Source organism: Sus scrofa, chromosome 3 (genome assembly GCF_000003025.6).
Source record: "Sus scrofa isolate TJ Tabasco breed Duroc chromosome 3, Sscrofa11.1, whole genome shotgun sequence".
Lineage (NCBI taxonomy): Eukaryota > Metazoa > Chordata > Mammalia > Artiodactyla > Suidae > Sus > Sus scrofa.
The window spans coordinates 92062812-92089725 of NC_010445.4; the positions used below are offsets into that span (position 1 = coordinate 92062812).

Consider the following 26914-nt stretch of genomic DNA (forward strand, 5'->3'; position numbering starts at 1 on the left):
ATATCAGCATAAACTTTACCAGATTACTATTTTAAGGTGTCCTACAGTCAATTAATTTTAAAAGTGTTGTAAACAATTTTAAATGTTTGAATGTGTCTTAAATCCAGATCTGTTTTAAAACCATCCAAGTTATATGAAGTTATCCAATATATCACATGCCCATAAAAGCATAACAGCGCTAATCTAAAGCTTATTATGCTGACAGAAGCTATTAAAACTCCATATACATCATCTCTGCTAATTCTAAAAATTATGAGGCTGGTTTTACGACCAGTTTACAGACTAGAACTGAATTTCAGAGTAATATTACATAGATTGCTTGTAAGTGGTAAATCTGGAATTTGAACCTACTGTGGCTTTAAAGCTTAAGCTCTTACACACTACCCCCAAACAACCCTTGATTAATCTCCCTTAACAAATCTACTTCCCCATATCAGAACAAAGTACAAGGTGACATCTAACAAGTAATAGTAGAGTAAGTCCTTGAATCACTACACCAAAAATCCTTACAAAGTTCATACAGAGTTCAGGATCAAAATGGCTCTAAAAGTTATGAGATGCAAACACTTATTATAAATTTGCAGTTATTTTACCTCAAAAGCTAATTATGAAGATATACTACATTTCTTAAGTTGTATATATTATATGAAAATTATAATGAAAAAATACTCAAAAACACATTTTAATCTTAATACACTATACCAAAACTAAACTAAAAACAGATTTGCTAGAAGATTTTTAACAACCTTTATCAAACATCTAAAATATTCTAAAACAGTCAAATTGTTTTTGATAGATATGTTCCTTGTTCATATCCTTCACTGTACCCTGTATCTTCCCTTCTATCTAGAAAAATGTTAAGGTGGCACTTAACTACTACATTGCTACAGACTTATATAGCAACACTAAAGGATCACTAAGCCATTAGCTAGAGACACCAACTTTGGTCATATGTCACTCTATTGTATAAATGGAATTAGCTGTAAGACATGGTTTACATTTGTAAAAAATGTCACATGATTTAAATTTACCATCCAAAATGTTCCATGAATCTTTCTGCCATCACCATGAATTTCTTGGAAATTAATAATTGAAACCTATTTTCAACATGGCAAGTTAATTAGAAACTATTTGCTAGTGGTTTGAATTCCAAAAGAAATTAAGTTAACTAGTATTTTAGCAAGCAAGAAGAAACAAAGTATTTACTAGCAAGATAATTCCCTGTGTAGAGAAACCTTTCATATGAGAGTTTAAGAAAATTATGTAAAGGAAGGGACAAACACTCTGGATCTCTTGAGTATATTAATTATGGCAATGAATTACCTCAAAATACTAATTATTAGGATCGACTTCTGGATCTTTTAAATCTGCAGACAAAAAGCAAATCTCTCAGTGTCAAGGGAGAAATAAAATGGATTACCTTAAAACAAATGCATTTTCTTTAAAGAAATACTCTAACTCATTAAACTCAAAGTTTCAAAATGCTGAGCATGAATGAATACTTTGAGGAACTGATAGGTATATTAAAAACAATAAAGAAACGATCACCTAAAGGAAAAGAACAAAACATAGACTTCTGAGTAATCTTACAACTTAAAAAAAATACCAACTTGGGATATCTAATCATGGGCTGTTTGTCTCCTAACACCATTAGGTTGAACAGAGAACTACCTTCTCTGAGACAGGTAGGCTGCTGGGCTCCTCTGTAGTTCTTGTCTGCTTTACAGAATCACATCCACACATCCTATTTTTAAGAACACAAGGCTGAACGTCAGGCAAGTGCTGGTGCTGAGCCCTCTGAGGGCCTGTAGAGAGGGGCACACCATGCAGATTCTGAGTCATGCAGGCTGAAACACTGAGTACTGGCTCCACATTAGCATCTGGCTGAGAGACCTGTGGAGGAAATACAACACCTGGAAGGCTAATATACTGAGGGCTTTCCAGCTGACTCAGTAAAGCTTCAGACATGATTTTATGCTCATTTCCAGGATGTGCAAGTGTATCACTGGTAGCATTTTCTAAATGTTTCCTCTCCACTGTCCCAGAATGAAGAACTATAGGTTGTTGGAGTACATCTTGCATTCTCTGTGATTTTTCAGTGGTTGCTTGAAGAGGACATGGGTTCAATTGTGGAATACTGGTCTGTATTACTGAAGGCTGTCCAAGCTGCTGAAATATTGGCTGAATTGGATGCTGAAGAATACCTGCTCTTCCAGAAGTCTGTGTCACCATAACTGGTACATTGACTTTATAAAGGTGACCTTAACAGGGGAAAATAAAACTGTAAGTAGAAGAGAATCCTAATTTCCTTAAAAAAGAAAAAAATCTCATGCACAAGAGGGTGGTAGGAAATACATCAATCTGTTAATACTGGTTAGCTCTAGGAGTTTTTCTTTTATTTTTCAGATTTTCTGTATTTTCTATAATAAATATGTATTACTCTTGTTTTTAAAAATTAAGTATGTCTTGCTTTAACTCTAGCCTTTTCCCACTATTGCTTATATAGACCATTTTGAGACACATACAGGCCACCAATATTTACTCCATGAACCTCTCCCAATGTTTAATAAATTACAGTGTTAATAACCCAAATTGGGATATTTAAGAAACTAAATCATGGAGAATGTCTTTCATATACTTAAGATATAAGATATCATATAAAAATCTGTAAGACAAGGCTATCCAAAGAGGGTTTTATAATTTCAAAAGTTATCAAATTTCTTCCTCCTCTTTCCTTTAAAACAATACTAAAAAGATGAAAGAAGAAGTTTATTTTTTGAGCATTGAGTCAGGTGCTTTGCTCCAACTCTGCAACAACTCAAAGATTAGGTATTTGATTCTCCTTCAAATCAAGAACCAGTTCTCTGAAAAGCAGAGGTTCGTTTATCTCCAAATTTTTCAAATATATTTGGAAAACATGTAAGACTGTTGGAGACTGCATAAGACAGTCTCCAGTAAGAAAGGAGACAAAGGTTGATAAAACTAATCTTTAGTTTTTCTTGATAAGCATTAACAGGGACACATTATTTTATTTGTGAAAATTCAGATAACTGACTTGAATTACAGAAAACCTACATAAAGCATCTTAGACAATGTTGGGAAAGAAATGGAAATGAAATACAGGACAGGCTTGTATCTTTGGCAGTAGACTGCTTCCATAACAATAATAGCCACCATTTATTATTATTTTTAAATAGTAAAAAGCTCCTTTAACTTCAATAACTTCTAGTACACAGTTCCCACCCAGAAGTCAGTACCAATGATAAAAACAAAATATTTTTAGATTCTATCCTTACCAGATGCAGTCTGTAGTGTCACACCTGCTGGTACATGAATAGGGTAACCAGGAAAAGTAAGGTTTGCAACAGAGTTTGAGGTGCCCTAGATATGAGAATTTTAGATGAAAAAGTTAGAAAAGGGCTTTATTTGAACCTTTTTTTCCTTTCCTCATAGAGGATAAAAAAAAAAAAATCTTATTCAGAACCACAGGACAATAGTTAACATTTAACATGAGGGCTGAGTTCTCTGAATTAAACAGCTTTTTAATATTTGATTTAGATCATCTCATTAAAAACAAAAGGAATTCTGTTCTATGGCTATTAGCAATGAAGACAGTAAGTCTCCACAAACAACATGAACATCGATTCATAAAACTTGCCCCTACATAGTTCTGCCTGGACCACTGATCCTCAAGATGTCAGATATAAGAAACACAGTGGTTTTACTGGAGGCTTCTAGTCCACAAGTCGATCACTAATGGTATTTTAAAGTAGATAACAAACACAGTAGTGTATAATTTTTATTTTGGAATAATTAAAAGCTGACAGAAAAACATTTTTGCCTATTAGACCTACAAAAAATTTAAAGGTTAATTAATAATACCCAGTGTTGTAAGGATGTGATAAAAATCAATTATTTCAGACCACTGCTTATGTGAGTATATATGGTACAATCCTTTTGGAGGGCAATTTTTCAGTGCATACCAAAATTGAAAACATGCATGATCTCTGACCCAGAAATCCTACTTCCAAGAATTTATCCGGATTACCTAATTATCACACAAATACAAAGATGTATCTACAAGTATAATCAACGGAATGCTATATTAGAAAAATACTAGAAATAATTTAAATTTCCATCAACAAAAGATTAATTAAACTGTGATACATCCAGTAAGGCTAATCAACATTTAACTGACACTGAAAAGGGTCCATCTGCATTACAAGTTTAAAAAAAAAAAAGAAATTACAGAAACAATACAGAAAATGGGCCTGCTTTTACCTTGGAAATTAATGTAACTGTCATGAAAGAAGTCTAAGTGGATACACATCATACGGTTAAAACAGTTATCTTTGGTATATAATCCTGCAGGGATTTACTGTGTAAATTTATTTGTTTTCACTTTTCAGAAGTGTATTATTTATTTAATGGGGAGAAAGGGTATTTCCAAGAATTTCAAAAGCAGAAATAGTTCTTCACTGGTTTCCTATCAAAAGCAGCACCATTCTTCCTAAAAATCCTAGTAAAGGGTATGATTTTTGTTCGTTTTTAATGAACAAGTGGAAACAAATGGCCCACTAAAATCCTTTACCCTAGAAAGGTAGCTCATGGGTTGAAAGAAAATGAAAAACTGTTAGCGGATTATATATCATTTTTACCTTCGAAGAAAGGTAAAAGAGAAAAGTATTATTTTCCCCTACCTGAAAACAACCCAGTTTTCTATGTATAAGTTTTAATTTTATTTTCTGCCCCAAAAATTCTAGTGGAAAAAAATCTAATCTCTACTATACATGAGTAAAAAAATATAAATAAAAGGAAGAACTATAATGTCCCTCAACTCTGGAGGGAAAAAAAAATCAGAAAAAAATACCATACCGAAATCATCTGTTTAGGATCCACCAAGTATATAACATTACACAGCATATTAAAACCCCACACAATATAACTTCATAAATTCCCTAACCTTATAGGTACAATCCTGGCAGATGCTAACAACTCCTCTGGAGGACAGGAAAGGTTGATAAGAAAATATCAATTCCGGAGCTCTTGAGTTTTTGCAACACCTATGTTACAGAAGCTGTTTCTGTCTCCCCATCCCTTACCACATATTTCCCATTCATCTCAAGGATTACAAATTACATCTATGACAAGCCTTCTGCCACCATGTGCTAAAACTGGGGCATCTCTTTTAAAATATATCTTACATAAGCTACATACCAGTTCTGCTGTGGTAAAACTGGGAAGAGTTCTACCAGCAGGAATAACTAACGATGCTGCATAGAAAACAAAATAAACATTATACATTAATTAGAATTTACCAATTTAATAAAATAGCTAAATATAGCTTTTTTTAATGTTTTCTATCACTTACACGTTCAACTATGATGAATTCAAAACTTTCTGATTCTGAATGAGATAAAGCATTTAATTACATCTTTTCCCAAAAATTTTAGATAAAGACTGTACAACTAACCCACTTTGAGTATCAAAAGAAAGTTTTGTTGTAATCAAGTATACTGTATAACAACAGAAATCCCTAACAAAATACTTAGGGTGTCTTTAATACATCAATGTAGCAGTAAATCTCTATTACAACTTTTCACAAGGGAGAAAAAGTAATACTTGTTAAAGTGGCATATTTCCAAGTGACTATACTTTGAGCAAAAAGGGGAAAAAAATGTAACCCAATATAAACCATTCTAAATTTTATAGGTTCAAAATAAATTTCAATCCATTCATTTCATGAAAAGTTATCAACTGCACTTATACCAAGCAAGCAAGCACAGCTACACAGTTTTAGGGATAAATGAATAAGAACACATCTCCCAAAGTCTTTGCATGAAATAGGTAAACTGCTAAGAAAAAAATAAGAGAATTCTTGAGAACAAAAACTCAACCTGCATTAAACCCACAATCTCATACATCTTTTCTTTATTATCACCAATTTTCTATACTAACTATCCTTTCATTAATTGTATACCTAAAAAATTGGCCAAATGGTTGTAAATGTAATCAGTTAAAAGTTAATCAAAGAACTACAGTAACTAGAAGGATCTCAGCTAACCAATGTAACCTTAAACCCTACCTCAAGGTTCATTTTACCTACTTGAACCTGACTGTTAGAAGACCATTTTGCAGTTCCCGTTGCCACACAGCGGAAACAAATCTGACTAGGAACCATGAGGTTTCGGGTTCAATTCCTGGCCTCTCTCAGTGGGTTAAGATTCCGGCGTTGCCATGAGCTGTGGTGTAGGTCCAAGGTGTGGCTCGGTTCCGATGTCACTGTGGCTGTGGTGTAGGTTGGCAGCAACAGCTCAGATTAAACCCCTAGCCTGGGAACGTCCATATACCGTAGGTGCAACCCTAAAAAGACAAAGAAAAAAAGATTAAAAAAAAAAAGAAGACCATTTTGCCTTTTTGTTAATAAAAATATTTAGTCTGTTTATGCAGCACATAGGTATTAAATGTAATATTTTTTTTCACATACTATATTAAGGAAAACTGCCCCCAAAGATTCATTTCTGACACTAAAATGGCTCCATCATATACAACAAACAGCTCAGAAGAGCAAATTTTTTTTAACTAATCACTCTTCCCACATTAAGACAAGAGAAGTGAGGCTACAGAGATTGATGGCTAATGAAGTACAAAATTATTTTTATCCTCTGTCATCTATGGCTTTGCTTATTAACAGGCATCCTTTTGGGAAGGCTAAATTAGAAAGAATTGGAGTGGCAGGAACACAATGGTATTAGTCTTAATTAGCTGAAGTGAGCAAAGCTTAGGCTGGTACAGCTTCAGCCAGAGCCTGAGAGGAAACAAAAATCTGTTAACATACTGTCTGAAGCAATTAAATAAATTTCTTGAGGAAAGATAGCAACAATTCTCCCCTTTTAAATATCTTGCAATAAATTCCAAAGGATAATTCTCTATACTCAAATAAATCAAACAGAGCTAAGGGAAAGTTAAGAGTTTCTTTATAGCCATCAAAATAAAAGCTGAACAAACAGAATTTTATAGTAAAGTTTCATGCAGCTCCCACTTAATTTTGATAGTAAATTAACAAGTTATATATACCATTCATATATGTCCACAAATTATATACACCATTATATGTGCCTGAAACATACTTTTTAAAAAAACTCAAGATGGTTTCAATAACTGATTAAGTTTTAACACAATACATGTTTTTATTTAAATCAGAAGTGTCAAAATTTTGGTTTTCATGTATATATTCAAGAAACAGTAAATTTCACATACAGTAAGCTTTAGAATATAGAAAGAATTCAACTCCACAAACATAATTTAAGGAATTCTATAAAAAGATAATATGACATAATAACATTCACATTTATAAGTGTATTTTTCCCTACAGCCCAAAAAGTCTTTGATGCATTAAGGCAGTTAATAATTTAACAATCCATGGTTCTACTCTGAATCATTTCAAATCTTAATATCCAAGTCACATTATTCAAAAAGCACAAAAACTGGTAAATTTCTTCTTTGTGACTACTTTTTGGCATATGGGCGTCTCCTGATGATCAAACTGAATATTCTAATTCAAATAACCTCAAGAAACAACAGCATTGCTGAAATTTTCAACAGATCTAAGCTCAAGAACATAGAAGAGCCTAAAACCGTATTACTAAGTGAAAGCAATCAATGTGAAAAGGCTATTATACTATAGGATTCCAACTATATGACAGTCTGGAAAAGGAAAAACCATTGAGATAGTAAAAAAGATCAGTGGTTTCCAGGGATTGGTATGACTATATAGCACCGAGAATGATAATGTAAACTATGGACTCTGGGTGTTTACCATGTGTCAATGCAGGTTCACCATTTGTAACAAATGCACCATTCTGGTGAGGGATGTTGATCACTGGAGGGACTACGCATGAGTAGGGACAAGGAGCACATGAGAAATCTCTGTACCATCTCTCAAATTTATTGCAACCCTAAAAATGATCCAAAAAACTTAAGGCCTTCTAGGAGCTCCTGCTGTGGTTCAGTGGATTAAGAATCTGATTGCAGTGGCTCAGGTTGCTGCAGAGGTGGGGGTTCAATTCCTGGCCCAGAATGGTAGGTTGAAAGATCTGGCATTGCCACAGCGGTGATGGATTCAATCCCTGGCACAGGAACTTTCATAAGCTGCAGGTGCAGCCTTTTAAAAAAAAAAAAAAGCCTTTCTAAAAAGTGGAATTTAAATTATATATAACAGAATAGAAACATAGAACAGCGGTTCTCAAGGTGAGCAAACCCCTGGGGTTCCCTAAGACAATTTCAGGGTCAAAACTACTTTTATAATATCAAGATAATATATGCCTTTTTCATTTCTCACTAATATTTTTTTTAAGTTTTTGTTGGCATTTGCACTGAATGTACAAACCATGATGGTTAAAACTGAAGATACCATCACATGAATTAAAGCAGTTACACCAAGCCTTACTAATGCCCATTATATTTATCCTCCATTGCTATTTACTTACTTAAAAAAAAAAAAAGAGCAGTAACAAAAAAAAGAGCAGTAACAAAATTGTTTCACTTAAGTCCCTTAATATAACCATAAGGAACTATTTTTACTAAATTTCAACCCTCAGATATACTTCCTTTTAACATTCTGTGTGAGAAAATGGAAAGAACACATAAAGAATTTCTTTTTTTTTTTTTTTTTGTCTTTTTTTAGGGCCACACCCATGGTATTTGGAGGTTCCCAGGCTAGGGGTCTAATCGGAGCTATAGCTGCTGGCCTACACCAGAGCCACAGCAATACCAGATCCGGTCCACATCTGGAACCTATACTACAGCTCATGGCAACGCCAGATCCTTAACCCACTAAGTGAGGCCAGGGATCAAACCCGAAACCTCATGGTTCCTAGTCAGATTCTTTTCTGCTGCGCCATTAGGGGCATTCCCAAGAACACATAAAGAATTCCTGTAGCATACAGAAGTACAAGGAAGCATGAGGAAGTCCAATGGTGCTATTGTTTAAGTTGGGAGCTGACTACCTAATTCCTTTCTTCAGGAAACACTTTTTTTTTTTTTTTGTCTTTTTTTGGGGGAAGCGCACCTGCTGCATATGGAGGTTCCCAGGCTAGGGGTCAAATGGAAGCTGTAGCCGCCAACCTACACCACAGCCACCGCAAAGCCAGATGCGGGCTATGTCTGCAACCTACACCACAGATCACAGCAACACTGGATCCTTAACCCACTGTGCAAGGCCAAGGATCAAACCCATGTCCTCATGGATACTAATCAGGTTCATTACCGCTAAGCCATGACAGGAATTTCAAGAAATACTATTTTTATTTGAAAGAAAAACTGACAGAAACTATGGTTCTTCAGACTTGGATATTTGGCAAACATATTTTGGAAAATGAACTAAGTTTGTCCATCACTTCAAGGAAAACAAACTGACAAGATTCATTTGGCAATGACAAAATACAAGCTTTCAAGGAGAAATTAGAATTTTGAAAACTTTATATCCACTACAGTGCTTCATCACTTCCCAATATTTAAACATTTTTTTTCTTTTTTTTTTTTTTTTTGGTCTTTTTAGGGCCGTACCTGGCTAGAGGTCAAATCAGAGCTGCAGCTGCCAGCCTACACCACAAACACAGCAACACCAGTTCCTCAACCCACTGAGTAAGGCCAGGGATCAAACCCACATTCTCATGGTTACTAGTCAGGTTCGTTACTGCTGAGCCACAACAGGACCTCCCTTAAACACTTTTCTGATGAGATGTATGGAGTATTGGTAGGATTTTTTACCTTGTATGATGAACAATGTGTCAATTGCATAACCCAGTGAACAGATATTTTCCAAGTCACAACATATGCTACACAACTACACATGGATTAGAGAGTCATTCAAAGTGCAAGGTAATACCAGTTAAAGTTAACATCACAAGTCTACTGATACGGTTTCAGGTTCTGCTTTGCAGCTAACCTCTCAGAAACTACCAAATTACCTGATGAAAAAACTATTAAAATACTCCTCCTTTTCCAATTAGCTCTCTGTGGAAGGCTAAATTTTCTTATTATACTTAACCAAAACTATGTTTAACAACAGATTAAATTTAGAAACAAATATGAGAATCTAGCTGTCTTGTTAGCCAGACATTAGTAAGATTTGTAGAAAAGTACAATAATACCAGTCTTAATACGAAGTATTTTTTAATCTGGAAGGAATAGCTATTTTTGACAATTATTTTAATATATAATCAATTTTAAATTCATAAATCAATATTTTTTAAGTTTCTCAGCTTAAATTCTAATATGGTAGATACTTAGAACCCACATAAAAGAAAGCTCTTTGAGGCTCTCAATGTGTAAGGGTAAAGGGATCCTGAGACCAAAAAACAGCTGGCAACTGAAGATAGAGCAAATTATTAAGCAAATGGATAACATAAAGAAAATACAATAAGGCAAACAAGTTTTAAAGGTGGAACAGACCAAGCCAAATGTCTTATTCCACTGTAGATTTAATTTGAACTTGTTATCAAGGGATAAAAAGGTTATAGAAGTTCACTTAGATTATCTTAATCAGGCTTTTAAAAGCACACAATGAGAAGATATAATTAAAACGTACTTCAATTTTATAAAGCTATTTACTTCACGAATCTCATTGTAGAGTACCTAAAAATGAAGAGACTTAGAAACAAGGCCTATAATGCAGTTCTATAGGATACCTGTGCTCCCTCTTCACTTCATTATGAATGATGTAGATGAGAATAAGGAGAAAAACTGTCTTGTTTAAACGTAATTATTTCTATTATTCTAACTTCTAGGACAGAATTAGAATGAAGTGTGAAGTGAAAGCCAGCTAGATATATTAGTTGCAAGACTATTTTGTGATTTAAATCACTGGTAATATTACCATCTTGCGGCAAAACCAAGCATTGCAATTTAAATGATAACCTGAGAAGTGTCTAGACAGTCTTTCTTCAGAACTACGCTTTTGATAAAAGACAACTATTTTACTCCTCTGCATTCCAAGCCACTCCTAAGGGGGGAAAAAAACTTTAGAGTTCCTTACTGAAGAAAAAAATTCAGAAGAGTATTATTTAAATAGAGAAATAAAAGGGATGCCCTAATAAAACAATAAAGTTAAAAATGAAAGCACAGCCAAAAATCCAACAATTGATGGAAAATGTTTCAATGTGTCAATTTAGTAATTAAAACTGTCATGGCTAATTTTTAAAGAGCAATGTTATACATTTTAAGCACAACATTATAAAATTGTATTTGGTAACTCAATACTCATTGTTAATTTATTTCCTTTTTATAAGTTATAATTGTTGCCACACTTAAATTCTCTCATTTTGTAATAGAGAAGGGACTAGCCTTGATTTTCATGTGAACTTTCCCAAATATACCATGAACAATCTAGTTTTTACTGATCATCCAGTCTAAAATCTACCCTCACTTCTTGCAGACATTAATCTAGTGAATTTCAGCTAAGTCCAATAAAACCTATATGTGTGTCTGCCTGTCTGTGTCTGGGTGTGTCTGCTGGTGTGTGCCTCTGTGTCTGTCACTGCATCTCTATGTGCCTGCCTGTGTCTCTGTGTATCCACATCTAGATAGATACACATACACACAACACACACACAAGGACAGCAATAGGATTGTCAAGAATCAGAGGTGAAAAAAAAGGAATAAAGGCTAGACAGACACAATAGTATTGTCTTATCTTTTAGCAGCTAGTCTTTTCCAGTTTAAATTGATAGACATAATATGGACAAATGCTTCCCTCAAAAGCAGAGGTCTAGATTCAGTAAGCCCAAGATTAAAGACAATACACATACAGGCCATTTCTAGCCACCATTTTATATCCAAAACTGTGAAGGAACCTGAATAACCTCTATGTTCTTGTTAATGCTCCATTTTGCTTCCAATTCAATCATAGATTTATTTCATACTCAGATAGTAAGAGAAAGAATGCACAAGCACACAAGCATGCATCTTTCCCTCTGCTTCTTCACCAACTAGCTGGATTACTCCTTGACTTGTCAATCAAATTGTCTGGGGGAAAATAAAAATCAAAGGCTACACTCAACAGCCCACAAACTACATAATTTGTTCCCCTGAAGTAAGGCTTTGTCGCCTTTGTGGACTTCAACATTGAAAAAAAAAAAAAAGTTTAAATAACCTTATTTTCTTGTCAGTAATTACACAGCAGTGATGATCTATCCTATATTCATTTCATAGCAATGATTCTGAAGTCCAGGCCTTCTCACTTTAAGAGCATTACCCTAGTTCAAAACCACCTCCAAATGAGAATTTGTTGTCAGAAGTGCCAACAGTGCTAATTTACTAACTGTATCCAACCTGTTGATGATTGCAATGTTTGGTGCAAGCTGTGTGGCAACTGAAGGGTGAACAGAGGTGGATGGATGTTATTTCTGAAGAAGTCTTCTGTTGCTTTAGACTGTAAAACTTTTGTTTCCCAGAGCTACAGAGGGAAAAAAAAAAAAATTCACTTCAAAAAAAATTACAGTAGTTGTTTCTATTTTTTCTTTACTTTCAAATTGTCAACTGACAGCACAATAAATGCGTATTGAACTATAATTAAGAGGTGAGGACTATAATTTATCCATTTTTAAGCTGGGGGGGAAGACAGGGAAAAAGTTGTATTGTCTACAAACCTGCTTCAAGTCTTTTAAAACTTGTTCCTCTACACCTTCTTCAGCAAATAGATCCCGCACTCCTTCGATCACATCTTCAATTACAGATCTGTAGAGTTTAGGCTACATAAAAGCAATTGTTAAAGTTTTAATTTTAAAGTTTGAATGTATGAGCCTTAAAAAAAATGCAGTGTACACTTCCTAGTCTTATATTTAAAGAAAAACCACCATAAGAATTTTTACTAAGTGCATGCTACTTCCAGGATAGTCTTAGCTTTCCATAAATTGTATTAACTTCAGACCTATAGTCCTAGCCTACCTATAAGGCTGAATCATAGTACTACAGTCAAATATGATATAATATTCACATCAAGATGTATGGTTACTGCTATGTTCTTTGGCCTTTGTGTCAGTATTTAACCTCCCCATTCCTTTTTAAAAAGGTAATGAATTTACAGCAGGTGGAAATGAATCCTCTGTTTTTAACTTACATCTTTCTCAAAAGGACCAAGAGAGCTTTTTTAGAATTCACTATGTATTTCCACAAATGCAAATAAATGCTAAGCCTAAGTTTGAGGCAAACACCTACAACAGAGTCACCAAAGTCTATCCCACTTCCAAAATATATATAAGCCGAAGATGTTCTGAACCATGGTCAAGTAAAAGTTCAACTGCACCAAAAAAGATTTCCTAACAGAGGCTAAGGAGGACATAAATGAGCCATAATATGCATATTGCAGAGATGAAGTAATGTCCTACAATCCTTCCTAATGAAGTTATGCCATAACAGTAATATAAAGCAAATTTCTACCAGCTTAAACATTGGTCAATATCAATAGAAAACTAGCCCTGTGAAATAAATGCAGTCCTTCAAATCTACTCATAAATTGTGCTCCATTCACAGTATAATCCACAATGGAGATGCTATTTGTACTAACAATACTGACTTAGCAGATATTCCACTGATAAGAAACACCAAAATAGGAATTTAGTTGAATTGCCCTTATTTCAAATGGCTTTATCAGGCCAAAATGAAGATTCTGTCATTCTAGGACTGCTTTTTCATACTACCCAGTAAATTCTCTAAATATTCCTGTTCATGCCAAGCGTAGCTAGCTACATTTTAAACTTATCCTTCTAAAGACCCAGGGTGAGCCTATGAATAAACCAATCAATAATATTTATATATGTTATTCACAAGCATAACCAAAAAGATTAGGCACCTAGACTGGCTGCTGCTTCTAAAACAGCTTACCCTGATAAAGGCATGCTAAACCGATGTTTCAGTGTTAGTCCCAGCTAGTGTGATCACATTTAAAGTAGAGGCAAAAATTCCTAAGGCTAAAAACATCTTTTAAGATCTACCCTTAGAGTGTAACACCAGCCATCAAAAATAACCCATTAGAACAAAATTTTTCAAAAGCAAAGTAGGAATTGAACATACCTTCTCATCTAGGACTATGGTTAGACTTTATACTCTTATCCCATTATCTTCATTAGAACTATGCACAGTCCAGAAAACACACCTTACCCTCTTCTCTACTTAAAATACACACACTCCTTAGAGTTCTCCATCAAAGAAAATGGTATACATAGTAAGCTTATAGTCAAGCATGCACATTTTACATATCTTAAACCACATTCATATAATCTATGTGGGAAAAGAATCAAAGAGAATGGATTGTGTATAACTGAATTACTGTTTTACCGCAAAAATTATCACAACCTTGTAAATCCACTACACTACAATAAAACTTTAAAAAAATGAAAAAAACCTCATTCACATCAGAAAATGGATACACATTAAAATAATAACTCGGCTCTAGAAACGGACCCTTTTATGCTGCCTATGAATCAGTGGAACCCACAAATACCAGATCTGGTCAAGCACATTGCCTTTCACCAAATGTGAAGTCTGTTGAACTGAAAAAAAAGTGTGACTTCTAAGTTTTCCTTTACTTCAGCTTTTAAAGATTGATAGAGGGTCTCACAAGCGTCATTCAGCCTGCCAGTTTTCTTGGGAGGTTTCGGTACGCTTTAACGGTAGGAGAGCAATGTTTGTGCTGATCAATTCTAGTTGTACACCGAAACACCGAGATGCTCAAGGACGGGGAAATGGAGGGGTGGAGAACTCTAAAAATATGTGGGGGAGTAACATGAAGTACCACGTTACCTATTAGTTCAGGTAAGTCATATAGCTTAGAATCAACGGTAGCCATACTAAAATTAAGAGCTACCATTAGAGCACAACTGAACTTAGTCATTTTCTAAACACAGAGGGAAACTGGGAGGGTTAAGGCGAGTTGCACCTCTAACCACCTTCTAAATTCCTCCCTCCAGACAACCTCAGTTTGGATGAGGAGTGAGAAAGAAAAAAAGGAGGGACATTCCTTCTTCCAGCGGGGGCCAGGTCCAACTTCCAGCTGACCTACTGGCCCTCATGGGCTTCCTCCAACATGGAGGTGAAGAACAGCCGGAGCCCCTAAGGGAGAGGGCTTCTCAAAGTCTGTGAAGGGCGGGAAAGGAAAATAGGGGTGTGCTGAGCTCAGCTGCCCTAAGCCCAGGACGGTTTCACAAAGCGCAGGCCGACAGGCCAGGCCGGTGATTCTTACCACCGGGTTGACACAGTCCATGCCGGCGACTCCTGCGCCTTGCCCCTCACGCCTGTGCAGCGCCCAGCACGCGGTACACGGCTGAGGACGGCTCCCTGCGCGCTCTGAACGTGGGCGCACGTTGTCCTCGCAACCACGTCACGACGCTGGGGGCGGGGAGGGAGGAGAGAAGGGTTAACGAGTTGATCAGAGGTAACTCAAGAAGTGGTGCAGAGGCCGGGAAGAGGTTGGCTAAAACGAGGCGGTTAAGCTTTGGGCGGTTCATGTGACCCTTGGACGAGCCTTTATTTTCTCAATCTGTGAAATAAAGGCTCAGAGAATAGGCGATGAGCAATGCAGTGGTAGATCCCAGTAAACTTTACCTTTGAGCAGAGGGGACCTAGTGGTATCCGTCCTCTGCTTCTATTTTCATCCCTCCTCTTACCGCCCTATTCGCAGCAGAACCCCAGTATATAATGAGTCAAACGCTTCTTAAGATTGGTTCTCAAAGTGTGGGACAGCAACATCAGCTTCACATGGAACCTGTTAAAGATGCAAATTATAGGGCCCCACCCCAGACCTATGGAATCAGAAACTCTGAGGGTGGGACCTGTCTTTTTATAACTTTAACATGCTCTCCAGGTGATTCTGATGGGCACTTGAAAAAAGACTTACTGCCTGAAGACAGAAGATTTTCAGCTTTGGCTGCCCACTGAAATCACCTGGAGAGCTTAGCAAAGGTTTGTCACCTGAGTCTCACCCCAGAGACACTGCTTCTATCATCCAGCCAAAGTGGAAAACCACTGCTAAAATAAAGTCAGCACCCCAGTACCACTCAGGGTCCTTTTCCTCATTAGGCAGAAATCACAGTCTTCTGACCTATGATAATCCCCTCCTTCCCCTGAAGGGTAGAGCATCTAGGGGCATACCCTGCCTAGGGCTGAGGATAAGTGTAAGAACAGATAACCTAGAGAGTTAGGTAAGGGAAGGGTGATTTATTGCCATTACTCTGCCTTTTAAAACAGACTTTCTAGCCTGCAGATAAGTTCTGATCTAACCAGATAGCTAAGTTATTTAATGATTACAAATCCTTTCAGGTTTAAAATTGGCTATTTATTTATTTGTGCATATAAGTTCAGTAGAGCTATTTATGCCCAATCGTTCTGTATTTGCTTTGTCTGGGTCAGGTGTCTTATGATTTGTGAGTTTCAGAAAGCTAATTTATGTGAAGCCCTTTAGAAGACTTTCCTAAATTGAAAACTATCTGAACTTTCCTTTACAAAAAAAACACAAGAATTTCATAATTTTTAATGACTGTATCTCTACCTGATAGCAATTTACTACCAGAAGTATTCAAAGTGACATATCTTATGGCCAAGATAGAAAGGCTAAAAGCAGTCACTGATTCCTACTGATATCAAAAAATCCAATTAAATTATTCAATCTGGGAAATAAGATGAAAAACAAGAGACCTTTCAGCTTATTTTAAAACTATTCCTGAATGCATAGGATTGGTAATCACCTAACTTTTTGTGATAGCATACTTTATTGTTTTACTTTGTTATACATTTTACTCTTCTCAGGGCTATACTGTAGATCATACATACTTTTGAAATCAAATTTGGACTTTGGTATCCATGAAAAATGTGACTAAATGGAACTGCTATTTCTTTCTACATTTAGTAGACTTGGGTTGCAGATAGGTTATGTAACTTTTGCAGGAAAATGTCAATAATGTTCCATTTGCCCCTTGGTCTATCTGCATGGTCACTTGTAGACTCAGATGCAGTTTCTTCCCAAGAAGAGACAATGGCTTTTAGAAGAGGTCTGCTTTAACCTATGTTCAAGGTGAATCCAAATAGCAAAACTGCTCTGGACCTGTGATAGCCAGATTCCAGGACAGCTCCCAACAAGCCTTACTTTTTGGTATTTGCAACCTTGTGTTTCCCCCTTCCACATTGTACCATGGTTTGTCCGGGTGACCAATAGAATAAAACAGAACTAATGATGTATCGCTTCCAAGATTAGGTTATAAATGACTGTGGCTTCCTTCCTTGGGACTCCTTTGGATCATTCACTTGGGAGAAGACAGCTGTCACACTGTGAGGATAGTCAAGCACTCAGCCTTGGAGAGGCCCATGTGGCAAGGAACCAAGAGTCCAGCCCATAGCCAGCAAGGATCAGAAGCCTGTAGATAATCACAGGAGTAAGCTTGGAAAGCTCTCCTTTTGGGCTGTCAGATGACTCCAGCCTCAAGTGACAGTTTATCTGCATTCTTTTGAGAGACTGAACCAGAATCACCTTCTAGGCATCTCACATATTCCCAGTCCTCAGAAACTGTGAGCTAATAAATATTTGTCATTTTAAGCACTTAAGTTTGGGGGTAATTTGTTCCACAAAATGAGTTAAATAATACAAGACCCATTCTCTGATACGACTGCGACTAGCGAAGTCTTGATTGTTCCTCATTGTAATCTCAGCATTTAACGTTTCCTGAATATTCTCATCAGTTGCAAGAGCATTTGAAAAGTATGTAAAGGAATCTTTATAGACTGATATTTGATAGAGTTGACCCCATGTTATCATCAAACAAGCAGACTGTTGTAGTCATGTAATGATCACATTTCTTTTGTAAATTTTTCAAACTCAGGGGGAAGTGTGTTGCATATACAAAAAACTTTTGATGCTAAAATTGAAATTTCAAGATCCCAAAACCTCAGTGGGGCAATTTTACAGTGACTATTTTTTTATGTTAGTAAATAGAGAATAAAAAAAGAATGCTGAGCTTTGGTCCCTCTTTGAGATTTTTGCCGTTCTTTGAAATTACACCTGTGGCAAAGCATAAAGCTCTTCCCCAATCGCCCATCACAGTTCAGAGCATCAGATTTTCATTTTCTCCTGCTTTGTTTAGAGGCTATACTATCTATTTAATATATCATTTGTAATCAACACCAGTTTTGCAACATTTAAACAAATCTTAATAATCAGATTAATTTTTCTGTATTCTGTATGTTCATATTACTTTTGCCTGGAGGTTTCAGTGATATTATTACAAAAGTAAAGAAACAATTTCTCTTTGCTTCTTGTGAGAAAAGGCCATATCTATGAGGTCCTTTCTCTGAATGAGAATTTTTTTTTAAATGTATTTTAGAGACAGCCCATTATCTTTTACATATTAAATTTTACAGTCAAATGCAGGGCATTTCAGTAACTCTAAACTCTAAATAATATATTTATCAGTAATGAAAAATACAAGTTACTCTATGAGCATATGGCTTAAGGCAGCAAATATTCATAATTAGTTTCTGAACATTTTGCAACCAGTGCACAAGCCCAACAGTATTGTGTTTCTCTGCCTATGTTTCATCCTTCACATCTTTCAGGAAATGAAAATCCAGATAATCTCTACCTCACCTTGTAACTTTGAAATGGTTGCAATGTTAGTGGTTCTGATTTATTTACACTCGGCACTTCTGTAACATTTTCCATTTTCAAATACAACTCACGTTATTTGAACATCAGATACTGTTCCAGTATTGATGAATCCCTGCCCCCAGCATACAGGATTTCAGTTAAAATGACCATGTGACACAGTGCTATGGCCAACTGGTGACCTTATCACACAGAGGGACATTCTTATCAAATTACTACCTATTTTTAAATGTTTTAATATTAATATTATTGTGTACATATGAAAATTAGCGATTATAATTAACTCATGCCTTCAAATGCAATTTTCCTTATGGCTACTTTTTAACATTCTCATGAGGGTCTTGATAAGAATTCAGTAATTTCCTAGCTAACAAATGATTCAATTTTCATTTCTTTAAGCACAATGTGTGTAATCAAATATGAATATGAAATATTAGCAAGAATAATGTCTGTTGTCTCCAGTTAATTTTCCAATCTACATTTCTACTTATAGAAGATGGAAGCAAAGACCAATAAATTCAGTTTAAGGCTATGACCTGGAAAGAACCAACCAGCTTTGTTCCCACAATAACTGCCTTTTCTTCTTTCCTAATTAATCTCATTTTATAAGATGTAATAGCAGCATCTTGAATATTCTATATCTTGGGTGCTTCAAATATCAGGACAGGTAGGGACAACATGGAATAGACACACTTCCTACTCCTTCTGCAAAGTATAGCTAAAACATTCTTGATAGTATTCATAAAACAAAGATAAGAACTCTGAAAGGTGAAGAAAAGAGTCCAGATGAGTTAGGGACCTTACAACTCAAAGAACAACACAACAGTCAAGCCCTTTGTTTTCTTTTTGCCTCATCTATAACCGGACTAGATACTGGTGAAGCCAAAAACCTTGAAGTTTCAACAGTCATGGACAAAAAACAACAAAAGTCTTTTTTCTCTAGCAAAAGGACCGGGAAAGGAGCAGCAAGATAGGAAACTTTAGACAATAACTACTGTACTCCAAAGACCACAGAAAAAAACTGCCCATCCCGCCACTGCCTGTCTTCAAAGGCAGAGTAGTGACTTTAGACTTACATTCTTGCCCAACTGTAATGAGGTACAGCCATCCCACAATGTCACTGGAGACTACATGGGATGTTTGGACTCATCCTCCCAACCCAGCTATAATGAAGTATCCTCACCACCCACTAGAGTGGTGTCAGAAAAGATGAAGGCTTTCATTCCTGCTGGGATAGTGAGACCGCCCCTTGCAGTGTCAGTGGATGCCATGTGAGCAGGAAAATACAAGGTTCCCTTCCTGTGTCAACAAGTGTGATATCAGTGAAGGCCTGAACTCCCACCCTAGCCAAAAATGACAAGGAGATCCTCCTCCCTGGGCCGTCAATAGAGTCTGAGCAGGAAACATGGCCCTTTACCTCTACCCACAATAGCAAGTGGGCACCATTGGCCCTGTGTCAGAATAGAAGCTTTGGGATATCCCATCATAGTGCAGCAGAAACTAATCCAACTAGTATCCATGAGGATGCAAGTTTGATCCTTGGTCTCGCTCAGTGGGTCAGGGACTGGGGCATTGTCGTGAGCTTTGGTGTAGGTTGCAGACACAGCTCAGATCCCACGTTGCTGCGGCTGTGGTGTAGGCCAGCAGCTGTAGATCCAATTCAGCCCCTAGCCTGGGAACTTAAATATGCCCTAACAAACAAAAAAATAAAAATAAAAATAAATTTTAAAAAAAGGACTCAAAAAAAAAAAGATTTAAATAAGATCCAGAGTCTTATAATAATCAAAATATCCAGGATGCAATTGAAAATCATCTGTTCTACCAAGAACCATGAAAATCTCTACTTGAATGAAAAAAGACAATTAATCAACACCAACACAGAGATGACTAAGATGTTAGAATTATCTGACAAGTATCTAAAAGCAGCCTTCATAAAACTGCTTTGACGAGCAATTAAACAAACAATTTAACAAGTGCTTTAAACAAATGAAAAAATAGAAAGTCTCAGCAAAGACACAGAAGATATAAAGAAGAACTAAATGAATATTTAATAACTGAAAAATATAATAACCAAAATAAAAAATTCAGTGGATAGGTTTATGGGTTGAATTATGTCTGCCCCAAAGGTATATTGAAGTCCCAACTCCCAGTACCTCAGAATGTGACTTTATTTGGAAATAGAGTTATTGCAGATACAATTTGTTAAGATGAGCCCATAATGGAAAAGAATGGGCATCTAATCCAATATGACTGATGTGCTTATAAGGAAAGGACAAAAATACACAGAAAAAGGCAGCCATATGAGGACAGAGAGAGAGACTAGAGTGATGCATCTACAAACCAAAGAATACCAAGGATTACTGGCAAACAGCAGAAGCTAGAAGAGACAGGGATGAAATTCAAATTCTTCCCTAAAAGTTCCAGGGCTCTATCACCACCTTGATTTTCAAACTTCTAGCCAAACTTCAGCTTAGGAGAATAAATGTCTTTTATTTTAAGTTACTGAATTTATGGTAGTTTGTTACAGCACCCCTACCATGATAATACATTCAACAGCAGAATGGAGGTGAGAAAGGAAAGAATCGGTGAACCTGAAGATAGAACAATAGAAATAACCCAATTTGAACAGAGAGAGAATAGTTAATTCAGATGTAAGAAGATTTCTTATCAGAAACCACAGAGGTCAGAAGGAAGTGGACTGAAAGAAAAGTGCTAAAAGGAAAGAACTGTCAACTCAGAATCCCACACTTGGTAATAACATACTTCAGGGGAAAATCAAAACATTCTCAAATAAAAAAGAAAACAAAACAAAAAAACATTGCCAGCAAAACTACTCTAAAAGAATGGCTCAAGGATGTTTTGAAATAGAAAGGAAATAAAAGGAGGAATACCAGGGAGAAAGAAATAAGAAAGTAAGAATATGGGAAAATGTAGTAGACTCTCCTTCTTTTGAGTTAATGTGTTTCACAGTTGAAGTAAAAATTGTAATGTTGGCCCATATGGCTCTAAAATTCTATTATCAATGGGGAAGGATAAAGTAAATGAGGTTTCTTCAATTCGATGGAACTGGTAAAAATGTCGATTATGATAAGTTATGCATGTAGGAGTTCCTGTCGTGGCTTAGCAGTAATGAACCCGACTAGTATCCATGAGGACAAGGGTTCAATTCCTTGGCCTCGCTCAGTGCATTAAGGCCCAGAATTGCTGTGAGCTGCAGTTCAGTTCCCATGTTGCTATGGCTGTGGCATAGGCTGGCACTGAAGCTCTGATTTGGACCTTAGCCTGGGAACTTCCATGTGCCACAGATGTGGCCCTAAAAGAAAAAAAATTTTTAAAAATAAAATTACGCATGTATAATGTAATATCTAGAGCAACCACTTTTAAAAGCTACACAAAGAAATACATTCAAAATACTATAGATAAATCAAAATGGAATTCTAAAAAAAAAGTATAAGTAGCCAATAGGAAGTTAGGAAAAAAGAAATGCAAAAGAAAGAACAGAAGGAACAAACAGAAAACAAAGAGGTACAAACCAGTGTTGGCAAGGATGTGAAGAAAGCATAAAATGGTGCAACTACTTTAGAAAACGGTTTGGCAATTTCTTGGAAAGTTAAATATAAATTTACCATAACGACTCAGCAGTTCCACTCATACCCAAGAGAGAGGAAAACATGGTGACACAAATCATTGTACATGAATGTTTGCAACAGAGCTATGGATGATAGTAAAAAAGGGAAAACCCAGAGTTCCCATAGTGGCTCAGTGGTTAATGAACCTGACTAGTAACCATGAGGTGCAGGTTCAATCCCTGGCCTCGCTCAGTGGGTTAAGGATCTGGCATTGCTATGAGCTGTGATGTAGGTCACAGACATGGCTCAGATCCCACGTTGCTGTGGTTGTGGTATAGGCCAGCAGCTGTAGCTCTGATTGGATCCCTATGTCGCGGGTGCAGCCCTAAAAAGACAAAAAACGAAAGACCAAAAAAAAAAAGTGGGGAAAACTGAAACGTCCATCAAGGGAGGAATGGGTAAATACAATGTGGCACAGCCATGCAATGGAATACTGCTTGACAATAAAAAGGAATGAAATATTGCTACATGAATGAACCTGGATAAACAATGTGAATGAACTGCAAAAACATTCTACTGAGTGAAAGAAGACATATTGTAAAATGTCTATACTGTAAAATTCCATTTATATGAACTATCCAAAAAAAGGCAGATATATAGATGTGGATTAGTGATTTCCTGGGCCTGGGATGAGAACAAGGAGTGCCTGAATGGGCTGGAGGGATCTTTGGCAGGAGATGGAAATCTTCTAAAATGTATTGTGGTGATGGTGGTATAATTCTGTGAGTGTACCAAAACCATTGACCTGTACACATAAAACAGGTGAATTTTATGATAAATCAATCCTCAACAAAGATGCTACAAGGTATCAGGAGAGACTCTCTTTTTCAGGTTGGACCTAACTCTTTTTAATTGTGATAAAAGATGCATAACCTAAAATTGGCCATCTTCACATGTCTAGGGATACAGTTCGGTGGCTTTAGTACATTGACATTGTTGCACAGCCACCCCCACTACCCACCCCCAGAACTCTTTTCATCTTGCCAAAGTGAAACTCCCTCTCCATAAAATAATAACTCCCCCTTTTAACTGAAGGTTACATTATATCCTTCTGGGGAAGGGTCAAAGAAATTAAGCATCTGATCTTGTTTCAAGTGCAGGCAAAAATCTTCCACAGCTAGAGAATGGTTCCAAAATACTTTTAACAAAAGACAGATACTCTCATTTCACAACCAGAAACAACACTTACTTTATTGGATATTCAAGATTAAAGGCAAAAACCCAAGCCCTATTACACAGTAGGAGTTAAAAGGCTAAAGATGCTTCCTCTTCGCTTTCAGCAGTTTACACAAATTTAAATCAAATTGTAAAATAAACATTTTAATCTTTTCAATCCCTTGAAGATATGTATGTGTTTTATTAAGAAAAAATCTATTTAGGAATTCCCACTTTGGCACAACAGGATCAGTGGCACCTTGAGAGGGCTGGGATGAAGGTTCGATTCCCAGCCAGCACAGTGGGTTAAGGATCCAGCATTTCCGTAGCTGGGGCTTAGATCGCAACTTCAGCTCAAATTTGATTGATGCCTGGCCTGGGATCTCCATAAGCTGCTGGTGGCCAAAAAATGAAAGAAAAAAAAAGAATATTTGATTCTATGAAATCGAGGTAAGAAAAGAATCTGAAAGAGAATGGATGTGTGCACATGTGTAACTGAATCACTGTTGTTCCTAGCACAGTACCTCCAATTTGGAAAGCATTTATGGATTGTTATTAATTTGAATATACTGTTAAACTACTATAAAATGAAATTTCTAATCTGTTTATGGGGGCAAATCCGGGACTAAAATGCAACTATCTTTCGGAGAAGTAGTGCAGTGATCTAAATATTTTTTTATTCGACATATGGATCATAAGCTCTGGCTAAGGGATCAGCACCTTAGCATTGCCATCGATACTATCATCACCTACCGCCACCCCCATGTTTGGGCCTCTTCCCCCAAAATGGGAAATCACTGTGGAGAGAGCCACCCCAACCAAAATCTCAGATGGGAAGGGTGGGGGAGAAAACACACGAGCATTTCCAATAGAATGGGGTTAATACTAAAAATTATTTCTGAGGCGCACCTAACCTGGTGGCAAGTCAGGGAAGGCTTCCTGGAGTAGAATGCCTCAAGTTAGATCTGTGCAATGAGTGAGAGACAAAGGAAAGGGACAAAGAAGGGTATTCCAGAGAAAGGGCATGGTACAAGCCCAAGCTTGGGGTGTGAGAGGGAACGTGGGGAGTCTGAGGAAATGAGAGCAGTTCAGGTTGGCTGGAGGATGAGAGAACAGGAGCAGTCACGGCAAAGCTAAGGCTGGCTGAGAGGTAAGGGCCAGATCACGTGTTCTCCACTGATGGTAGCACAGAGGGAGATTGGAGGATGACCACAGAGCAAGCAGAGAAGAGTTAGAGGTCTGTGGGGGTGGGAAGAATGCGCCGCTCTGTTTACAAAGCCTACAGCAGAAGCAATGTCCCCAGGGAAGAACAAGATCTAAATTACTGATACATAGCCTTTCTTGGCACTCAGTCATACAAAGCAAAGAGGAACAAAGGGAAGACTCCAAGAGACTTTAGGGGATGGAGAATCCACGGATGGAGGAAAAGGCAATAAAAGGAAGGCAACGAACATCATCTAGTTCACAATTTCATCCAAGGCCACTTCTGGCCCGAGTGTGAGTTTAATATAGAACTTGTCCTTTTCCACAATGAGTACTTAGCAAAGCCTTTGAAAAGTGTTTCAATGTCTCAAAATAATCCACTGGAGAGGAAGGCTCTTGGCATTTAACAATGCCACGGTTCACAGATGCTCTTTCCTTGTCCTTTTCATGGCACTTAAGGACCTTTGGGTGAAATTCTCTCAGAGCAGTGTGAAAATATCAAAATAAAACCCTATGGAAAAGGACAAGCACTGCAGCTGGGTGCCTCCTCCCCCACACACACCCCACGTGGCCACTCACAGATCTGGAGCATCTCTCTCAGAGATGAGAAGCAGAGAGAGACTAAATTCCACAGTGTTCACAACTGGGTTTCCCAAATCAGAACATTTACTCCCTGCTAGGGGGAATTCATAATCTCGGTTCCAAAATCACAAGAATATCCATTCCCATTGGGGACAGTATGGTTAGCATTCAAGCATTAATACCAGTAAAGAGCACATAAATTGAAGACATGACCAAAGTACTCAAGAAAATAAAAAAGTCATAAAATTTCTTTAAAGGAAGTTCATAGATACCCATCCTTTCTGGGAAGGTAGAAAGTCTCTGAATCCAATTCCCTCTCTGTAAAAGAAACTAAGAAATAACATGTTGGATCTGTAGGCCTGCCTCTCTCTGTACCCATAAATTCTGCCTTGCCTCCTATTGCAATGGGTGAGCTGTTCGTGCCCTTATCTAAATCAGTCTTCCACTGCTGCCTGGGATCCCATCCCATCTGGTCCACTAAGAGATAGGGTCCCAGCAATTTCCTCCCTCTCTATCTTCTGCATCATAACTATTGGATCCCTTTCACTACTGGATCACCGCCAGCACACAGAGATATCCACCCTCCAAGGAATACCAAGGATGGGGGAGAGGGCAGTCAGTTCTGGGAACAGGCAATAATAGCATACACTGTCTGCAGAAAATTTAAATACATAAGGAAATTGACTAAAAGTCTGCTTTCTGTACCACCACATGCTGGCAGTTCTAAGCATGTTGGAGATAAAATGTTCCCCCCCACACACACACATTTTTTTATTGGCATAGGGTTCTAAATAATTGCTACAATTACTGTTGAGTTTTAAAAATCTGTAATGCAAGCTTCAAGTTGGCATATTTTAATATATCTCAGCATTTAGTAAACATTGTATTCTATATAGAAGTTAATTTGGAAAATTCCCAGTTAAACAGTTGGATCCAGGACACATGGGGATTCAGATATACATATTCATTTTGGGAATCCATGACAGTCCATAATTGAACTTACTTCTGACACAGTTCTTGTCCCCATCCCCTTTGGTGTTACGTATTCCTGGGTTTGAGCCAGAGATTCAAAATAAACACTGGTCATAAAGATGAGGAAACATGGGAGTTCCCACTGTGGCTCTATGGGTTATGAACCCAACTAGTATCCATGAGGATGTGGGTTCGATCCCTGGCCCCGCTCAGTGGGTTAAGGATCTGGTGTTCCTGCAAACTGTGGTGTAGTTGGCACAGATCCAGGATTTCTGTGGCTGTGGCATAGGCTGACACCTGCAGCTGGGACTCGACCCCTGGACCAGGAACTTCCACTGGCCACAGGTCTAGCTCTAAACAACAACAACAACAAGACGAAACAGAACTTGAGTTACATCAATTCTGTCATCCTCTGTGACTATTTGGAGTTGCCACTGTATCTTTCGAAAGAGTGAAATATGAGTTCCCATTTCAGTGGTTTAAGAACACATCATAGCCTCTGTGAGGATGCAGGTTCAATCCCTGGCCTCACTCATTGGGTTAAGGATACAGCATTGCTGCAAGCTACAGCACAGGTCGCAGATGTGGCTCAACCCTTAGTATGGGAACTTCCATATGCTGCCAGGGGCAGCCATGTTGAAAGAAAGAAAAAGAAAGAAAGAAAGAAAGAAAGAAAGAAAGAAAGAAAGAAAGAAAGAAAGAAAGAAGGAAGGAAGGAAGG

The 26914-nt window shown here is 37.1% G+C and overlaps 1 protein-coding gene across 4 annotated transcripts in view; it reads right to left on the reverse strand.

Annotated features, from left to right (window-relative positions):
- Nucleotides 1-20251, reverse strand: part of GTF2A1L (general transcription factor IIA subunit 1 like) — a 91373-nt gene extending 71122 nt beyond the window's left edge. For 3 of the 4 annotated variants that reach the window (XM_021088290.1, XM_021088289.1, XM_021088292.1), the window contains exons 1-7: nt 15604-20251; nt 15242-15387; nt 12651-12752; nt 12334-12457; nt 5218-5273; nt 3297-3381; nt 1672-2261 (exon numbers count right to left, since the gene is read on the reverse strand). In XM_021088290.1, coding sequence (XP_020943949.1) covers nt 1672-2261; nt 3297-3381; nt 5218-5273; nt 12334-12457; nt 12651-12752; nt 15242-15262 — 978 coding nt within the window. In that variant the 5' untranslated portion in view covers nt 15263-15387; nt 15604-20251. The remainder of the gene's footprint in view (nt 1-1671; nt 2262-3296; nt 3382-5217; nt 5274-12333; nt 12458-12650; nt 12753-15241; nt 15388-15603) is intronic. The other variant, XM_021088291.1, reaches the window with a different exon arrangement.